General features: G+C 40.5%; 1 protein-coding gene across 1 annotated transcript in view; it reads left to right on the top strand.

Moving 5' to 3' along the window:
• The first annotated feature begins 217 nt into the window (after nt 1-217).
• LOC148481189 (vomeronasal type-2 receptor 26-like) overlaps nt 218-8,548 on the top strand; it is a 158,195-nt gene continuing 149,864 nt past the window's right edge. The window contains exon 1 of the mRNA XM_088453808.1: nt 218-392. Within this exon, the coding sequence (XP_088309934.1) occupies nt 218-392 (175 nt within the window). The remainder of the gene's footprint in view (nt 393-8,548) is intronic.

Here is an 8,548-nt window from a genome sequence, read left to right as displayed (position 1 = left end):
TTCCCTTTAGTTCCACTGAGATCTAGTCCCAGCCCAGTGTCCAGATCCACTGGTTCTGTCCCAGTGTCCAGCTCTAATCCATGGGCCCCAGCCCATAAAACTTAAGGTTGTTTCCTAAAAGGCGGAATCACGTGACCGTGGCTAAAATCACATGACCGCATGATGCTGGGTACATCTAACCACATGATCTGCAGTCTCTTCACGTGGGATAGTGAATATGCGATTTCCGGCTGAGGACTCATGCACTCCAAGGTATGGAATGCATGGGGAAGGAATATACTTGGTTGACTGTAGTCGGAGAAATCACTTAATGATGATTGCTTCCGGCCAGGACACCACCCAACGTGGAGAGACGTCAAAGGGACTTTTGCCGGAAGTGTCATGTGTTCCAAGTAATGGAGCGCATGGAACGCTGTGTAAAGTTTGTTTAACCTCAGAATGACATCCAGGTCATACTAGAATAATCACTTTAAGTAGAGGATATATGTATAAAGGATTCCCATGATGTTTATTTATTCTAGAAGTAGGAACCATGTGAAGTTTGATTTAACCACACCCAGAATGACAATGGTGGGTGGTACTAGCAACAAACCCTATATATACCCAGGATTTAGCAGCATAGAGTCTTCTTGATAAAGGCTTCTGAGCTGAAACACAATGATCTGTGGGGCTGCCATTACCTAGCTGTCTAGGAGGAACCTGTACCAGAGAGGTGAACTGCTTGTTGGGGTAGCTATAATCACCCCTTATGCTTGTTACTGTGCCTTTATTAAAAGGTTACTTGTGGTATGCGGCCATTTTTATTCATTCTATGCTTGTATGAATTTTAAAATACATTTTTGGAAATAAATGTGATAATATTGCACTATGAGAGATCATATCTTGTGATTCCTTTTGAGATGCTGTGTAACACTGAAGGGTTTTGTACGCTAGTGTGTTGAAGATTACCGTTCAAGTAGAAAAGGAGAAGTTTGTAAACATATTCAACATTTCAATATATTCAACATTCGAGACTTTTTTAAGATTTCAGACTTTGTGTCACTATAATTGAATTATATATATTGACTTTACCTCATGAGGAGGAGCGCTTAATATTTTGTTTTTCTCTTGTTTTGAAGAAATATTTGTAAAATAAAAAACACCTTTTACAAGTCTATTTAATTATTTATTGAAAACTGGGGAAGGGAGTGGTGGCATCCTCCTCCATAAACGTATTCCATACATGTCTCATTTTTTTATAATGGACCATAGACAATACAGCCTTCATTTTCCATGCCTTTACTATCACATTCATAAACATGTATTGTTTTCAGAAGTCCAATCAAGTTAGCCATTGGAGAAGCCTATTAGAAGTGTATGTGAATCATCAATGTATCTCAGATAATCTCCCCATCTGGAACCATAAATAGGTACTCATGTCAGCTGGGTATAATATTATAAATACTGTATCATGGTGTGCAAATTGGCTCCTAGGAGAACTAAAAATGTGGATGCCCATAGAATAAACTAATTGTAAAAAAAGTTGATTCACTGAGGCCCCCAAACATATAATATACAAGGAGAGAGAGACACCTGAGAAACTAAGGACTATTCCCTCCTTTAGCTTCAGCTACTCCTTACAGTGGTATTGACATATTGAAATATCAGAAAACAGACCTATGGCTTTTTTTTCCCGCAAAGCAGCATCTTGTACAAGCCCCATCTGCCTGGTAGGTTGCAAGTGAATATTTAAAAAGGCACATGCAGTCAGTGTAAATCCCGGGGTGATTTATACTGATTGTGAGTGCTATTTTACATATCCAACTGCAACCCACTGGGTAGAAGCAGCTTACAAAAGCTACTGCTTCATAAATAAAGCCCCGTGTCTTTTCTATAGTACTAAACTGTGGTTACACTGGAAGATGAAGGAAAGTTAAAAAGCAAAGTAACCAAACCAACTGTAAAGACTACTATAGCTGGTGTGACTAACTACATGAATTGCCTGCCCTCTTATATTGTCCTACAGCTCTCCTGCATAATAAAACAAATTCTGCCCAATTAAAAATAATTTCCCTAATATGCACCAAATAAAAAATGTGACAAGTAGGCACTTAATTAGGTGAATGTGTTAATATTATATATAATAAAATGATTCAAGATCCAGTAAGAGCTGTAGGATTGAGGGGGCACAATACCTATTGTTCCCATTAAAGACAAACAACTAAATAATGTTTATGTGGAAAAATTCCCATATACTGTACATATAATTCAACATTGTGGGTTCAATTATATGTATATAGGATTTTTTTCCTGATAAACATTATGTAGTTGTTTGCCCTAAAATGCATATCTGGGCCTTGGAGCTGCTAACCTATCTGCACCCTGTGTCCCCAACTGGCAAATCACACATGACACTAATCTGGACTGGAGGTGAGGGCACCCGGGCTACAGTAGATACATACCAGAAGTGCAAGCTCTTTGGTTGCAACTGGTGCAGGATTGGCTATTGCTATACATTATAGCCAAACACTGTTGGGTATAGAATGCCTTCACTGGGGACAAGTAGACTACAGGTTTGGGTCACCAGCAGACTTTACCCTAACTTTGAAGAGTGTGCCGCATCTCCTTGGCTAATACTACAGTAACTTTGTAGATTCTTTGCTGTACCCTGGCTACTCCACTCTGTACCTTTTGTGACTGATTCTCTTTTTCAAGTGTAGGCAGCTCCCATATGCTAACAAACTGGAACTCATTGGGGTGAGCCACTCTCCCTGGTAGTGGATGGAAGGGCCCCCTTGCTGCTCTGGCACAACTTCTGGATGTAGAGCAGAGCCTTGTTCATCCTTCACTCCACCATGGCTCCTTCTTGTCAAAGAGGCTCTGGAAATCTGGGATGAAAGAGAAACTTTTCAGCATCAGGTCATTGAGCAGCAGTGAGTGCTGGGACTCATGCAGCCCCAGGTAGGCACAATAAGTGTGGGCATCGGAAAGGTGCTGGTTGGGGTCCAAGAGCTGGTTGAAAGCAGTGAGGGCTAGCTCATTGCAGTATAGTTTCTCCTTTCTGAAAGCCAGCTTGGAGCCCCTGGTCCAACATCTGCTGTCTGGAGCCAAGAGATGACTGTGACAAAGGTAGGCAGATGCTAGAAACCAGTATATACCTACTTATCATTTAGTCAGGGGGGGTTATAACTTTCACTACACACTAGAATTATTATTGAGCAATTAATTGGAAAAGCAATTAAACATGTTTGATTTTTCCAACTAGTTTGACTGTCCATTTTGTTGAGTTTAGGAGCAATAGAATTATAGTTTCCTCCCGACACTGGGCCTGATTCAGAGCCGGACGCTATTTGCGGACGGTCATTCCAAAAAAGGGGCCGGCTATTTAAATTGAGCGCCTATGTGCCATAGGCAAAAATGGTCGTTTTTCTACAAAAAATGGCAATATTTTCACTTAAAAACAGGCAAAAACGCAATTGGAGAAAAAAAACTGGAGAAAAGTTTTCTCCATCCCAGATCAGGCGAAAAAAAAATGCAAAATCCCTATTTTTGGCTAAAAATGTGGGGATTTCTTTTAGAACCCTTTTTACAGCCCCCTAATGATACTTTAGCAAAAAAATAAATCGTAAGTTGCGCACTTTGGCGAAAAACGACCACTGAAATTTTGGTCATATTTTTTTTTCATGAAAAATCCATTTAACATATTGGGGCTGGTATTTCGGAGTGCCATAAGAATGCGTCAAGTGTTTTAAACATTGCACGTGGCTGGCGCAGATTTTTTTTAGCGGTTATAAAAAAGCACCTGCGCCAGCCATGTGCGATGTTTAAAACAATTGGCGCATCCTTATGGCCCTCTGAAATACCAGCCCCAATTTGTTAAATGCATTTTTAGTGGAAAAAAAATGTTACCGAAATTTCAGTGGTCGTTTTTTACCAAAGTGCGCAACTTATAATTTGTTTTTCCACTAAAGTATCACTAGGGGGGCTGTCTAAAATGTTCTGTAAGAAAACCCCACATTTTGACTCAAAAATAGAGATTTTGCTAATTTTTTTGCCTGGCCTTGGACCGTTGGCAAAATCGGCCACAAAATCAGCCATTCACAGCCGATATTGGCCACGATATTGGCCAATCAGACTGCCGGTTTCGCCAATGACAGTGAAAATGGACAATTTTGCCTGTTATTGAATACCCCCTTAGTGAGAAAGAAGGCCCAGTCAGGGGCATAACAATAGCCCTTGCATAACCTTCGGAGGCTTGGGAATGCAGTGGCTTGGGGCAGTGTTTATGCAGATTCCATATGGTCTAGCAATCTGCATGAAATCTTCTGAAAATGTCCCTCCAAAAATGTTCACTACCTAAGACGAGACAGATGCTAGATCTCCTGCTTCACCTCTAGTCTCTGTCAGGGAAGCACAGGGCACATAGCATTACCCAGAAGTTCCTAAAACACTGGTACTACCAGCAGAAGATGCAGAAAACTGCATCTTATGTCATGAGACACCTGACAATGAGCATGAAACCCATGGCAATGAGAATGGAACCCCTGACAATGAGCATGGATCCCATAGCATTAAACCCCTGGAAACCAGCATGAGACTCCTGACAATGAGCAGATAATTTAAAAGTAATTGGAAGCCTTACTGTGGGGCATGAAATATTGTCAGGGGCATAACTGTATGTGGCATTTTATACAATGAGAATTATGGTGTGTGGATATTGTGTATTGGACATTATGATGTGTGTCATAATGTGTAATGGGAATTACAGTGTATGGCATAATGTGTAAGAGACATTACTATAAGGAGAGTGGAAAAATAACAAATAATGTAAACTGTCTATGGGGGGTGGGGGCACAATTTAACTGTTTCCACTGGGAGCCAAATTGCCTATAAACGGCCTGGTTTTCGTTTTACCAAAATGCCATTGGGGGGCGCCAGAAACTTTTTTGGCAGGGGGGATCAAAAGTCATAGTTACACCACTGGGCACAGTCACGATGATGGTCAATGTAACCCCATGTTTCCTGTTTTATAGTATTTGTGGACATCTTTGGTTCCTTACTTTGCTTTTGATCTTTGTAAAATATATATTTTTTGCTGATCACTATCATTGGTATCATATGAAATAAAATATCAGCAGCATTTTCTTATTTCATTAGTTCCACTATTAATCACTAACACATATAGATAATTTATATTACAATTTTATTTGTACTATTAAAACCATAAATGGGTCTCTATGGGCCATGCTCCCCTGTTTATGCTGCTTTTTTAATTTAAGTTTTATTATTCTTCTAATCTGTAACATTGTTCTATATTTACTGGTTCATGATATAATAGTAATGTAGAATGAATATAAAAGCTCTCAGTATCTCCTGTGTTACCACCTGCCATACACACTCCTGCACCTGTCAGTAATGATTATGGAAAGAGAGAACAAGCCCTTTAGAATACCCAAGAGTTTCTGTTACACGGTATCTGACATATTAGTGATCCTGTTTCTGTTGCTATCCCTGTGTCTGACACCCTACAGATCTGACACACAGAACACCACACCTGGATGTCACCTTATAGTTAGATGATGTACAAGGAACCAATATTCTCAGGCAGAAGATACCATTACTGAGGGAATATTCACACATCAACCAGGAACATTTCCAGAGAGACCAGGACAGAATTTTCTCTCCAATGTCTTCTGCATACTGTAAGTACATGAGGATGTAATGTTACATAAATCTGACGGTGACATCTCAATAATGGTTTGGGTATGAAATACTGGCAGTCAGGATGACTACTGTCAAAATGCCAACAGCGGCATCCTTATGTTTGGTATCCCGACAGGGGTGAGGTAAGTATACTAACCGTCCCCCCTTCTCCCCCTAACCCTCCCTTCTTGCATCCTAACCCTCCCCAATCCCGTACTCTTACCCTCCTTGTTAGTTCCTGAACAAAACCCTCCCTTCTTAGAGCCTAACTCTAATGTCCCCCCCAAAGCCTAACCCCACTGTGGTGCCTAACCCTAATGCCCCAGTGTACCTTTGATCGAATAATGTCTGTTGAGATTCCGGCATCGAGATTTAGATAGACATTGGGATTTCGATGCCTATCTTTATCCCCGGGTCAGGCTTCCGATGTCGGGATTTCGATGGCCGGCATCCTCTCCGCTGGCATACTAACTACATCCCCTCAATAATATAACTGACTATATCAATCTATAATATTATACTAATAATATTGTTCTGTCTGACTTACATATACATATGTGTCCTCGTACACTGAATGCTTTATGCCATACGGTGCAAGATGCCCGGTGCCACTGATAGGCTCTAAGATGAGAAGCAGAACATATTTCTTTACATTTGGCATCTTTGTCACATTACGGACACAGCACAAAGCAGCTGACAGTGCCCCAGACACAATAGGCTGCGACTTTAGGAAATTATTACACATGTAGGAATTGGTTTTACACATAAAGTCACAGGTTAAGCACAATGGACCTCGGCATGAGGAAAAGCCACGGCTGATCACACCAGAGCCCTTGTTACATTTGTACAGATAACAAAAAGGGCCTCATTCAGCTTGGATCGCAGTTGCTTATACGCATGCAGTCAGCCGATTTTTGCATTCTGCACATGCATAAGTATCACTGCGATGCTTACACATGTGCAGACCGCAAAAATCAGCTGAATGCGTGCATAAAAGCAACTGCAATCCAAGTTGAATGTGCTCGAACCTGTCACTGCGATCGGGACTGTGATCGCAAAGGCTATGCAGGCCCATTGCAGAGTGATTGACAGGTAGTGCCATTTGTAGGTTGTGACATGGGCGGGTTGTTTGGCCCGAACGCAGGTATGCCAGTACTGATGGTTTCGCTATTCTGCTAAGTAATACAGATGTGTGTATGGTAAAGTGGGCGTCCTTATGTAGTGCTGAGTTTATATTGTGATCACAGTGGGGTGCCTTGCTATCACAGTTGAACTATTTGCGTATGCAGCATTATGATCCATTGTGAATCTGGCCCACAGATCGCACACCGATGTACACATCTTGCAAACACCAGTAGTAGTCAGTGTATGCTAGCAATGCAGTATTGTCTCTTCCAGTTGTTTTATTTATGCAAATAAGATGCAGAGTTTCAGTTAGAGACTCAGGGTCTCATTCAGACCCGCTAGCAAGCGACTATGTGCTCGCAAGTGGATCAATGTTGAGGCCATGCGCATGCCGAACGAGCAGCCAGGAGGCCGGCTCTGAACATAGAAGTGGCCGCCCTCATTCAGAGCGAGCACTCGCATTTTGCGAGCAGCTCTGAATGAGGTCCTCAGCGTGGCCGAGTCACATAGGATCTGACATGCTGAGAGGGGCTATTTGGCATGACAGAAGCCACAGTACATAAGGACATGTCTGTAGGACATTATAACTTCTACTATTCCAAACATCTGCAAAATGTTATCATACAGGAGATGACAGATGCATATTCATAATTTACATTCTCTCTCATATATAGAATAGGATTATTCCTAAACCAATATTTTACTCTGATCTGTTCCTTCCGGATCTGCAGATATAGTACAAGTTTTATGTTTATTAAACAATTTCTTAGACTTTTTCAGAAAAATAACAGTTTTATTTTGAAGTGGGAAATGTTAGATGTACAACACATGATGTAAATAAATTGTATAATAAAAGATTATTATTATGTTGTATGTTTCCCAGTATCTCGCATTTGTCGCTCTCCTATTAGTAGCGCAGTGATTTGTGTCTCTGCTTTTGGTCTCTGAGATGAAATCTGATCAGGGCACAATCTGTGTGTAATCAGAACATGATCTGCAGCCGGGACGCTCAAAGGACAAGGAGAAAGAAAACAATATTTAATGTAGAAACCTTTATTATGCTCCTTGACTGCATGGGTTAATTTTGTAATGTTTGGAATTCACTGCAGTACTCATATCTGTATTACACAGCCACAATCACATTCTCAAACACAGTGGATTTCCCTATCTAGTGATCATATCTTCTATCATTCACTTGTGAAGGCACAGGGTTGCTGCTCCCAACACGTACAGTGACTGGATGTACAAGAAAAAAATGAACGGGTGTCTGTAAAGGGGAACTTAGATCCCTAACAGGCAATACAATTATTTATTATATGATTTATAAATTATTTTTATTATTGTTTGTATTATTATTTTGCATCCACAAGGGGCCTGCTGCATCTTACAAAGTATATAAACAGAAAAAGTATTAACAAATCAGGAAAAAACACAGCACAAAACATTGAAGAACCTTGGATACAATGTATAAAATACTGCAGAACATGGGATACAATGTATATAAACACTGCAGAACATGGGATACAATGTATATAAACACTGCAGAACATGGGATACAATGTATATAAACACTGCAGAACATGGGATACAATGTATATAAACACTGCAGAACATGGGATACAATGTATATAAACACTGCAGAACATGGGATACAATGTATATAAACACTGCAGAACATGGGATACAATGTATATAAACACTGCAGAACATGGGATACAATGTATATAAACACTGCAGAACA

The sequence above is a fragment of the Taudactylus pleione genome, unplaced genomic scaffold, assembly GCF_031769625.1.
Source record: "Taudactylus pleione unplaced genomic scaffold, aTauple2 ptg000592l, whole genome shotgun sequence".
NCBI lineage: Eukaryota > Metazoa > Chordata > Amphibia > Anura > Myobatrachidae > Taudactylus > Taudactylus pleione.
This window is presented reverse-complemented; position numbering and strand designations above follow the sequence as displayed.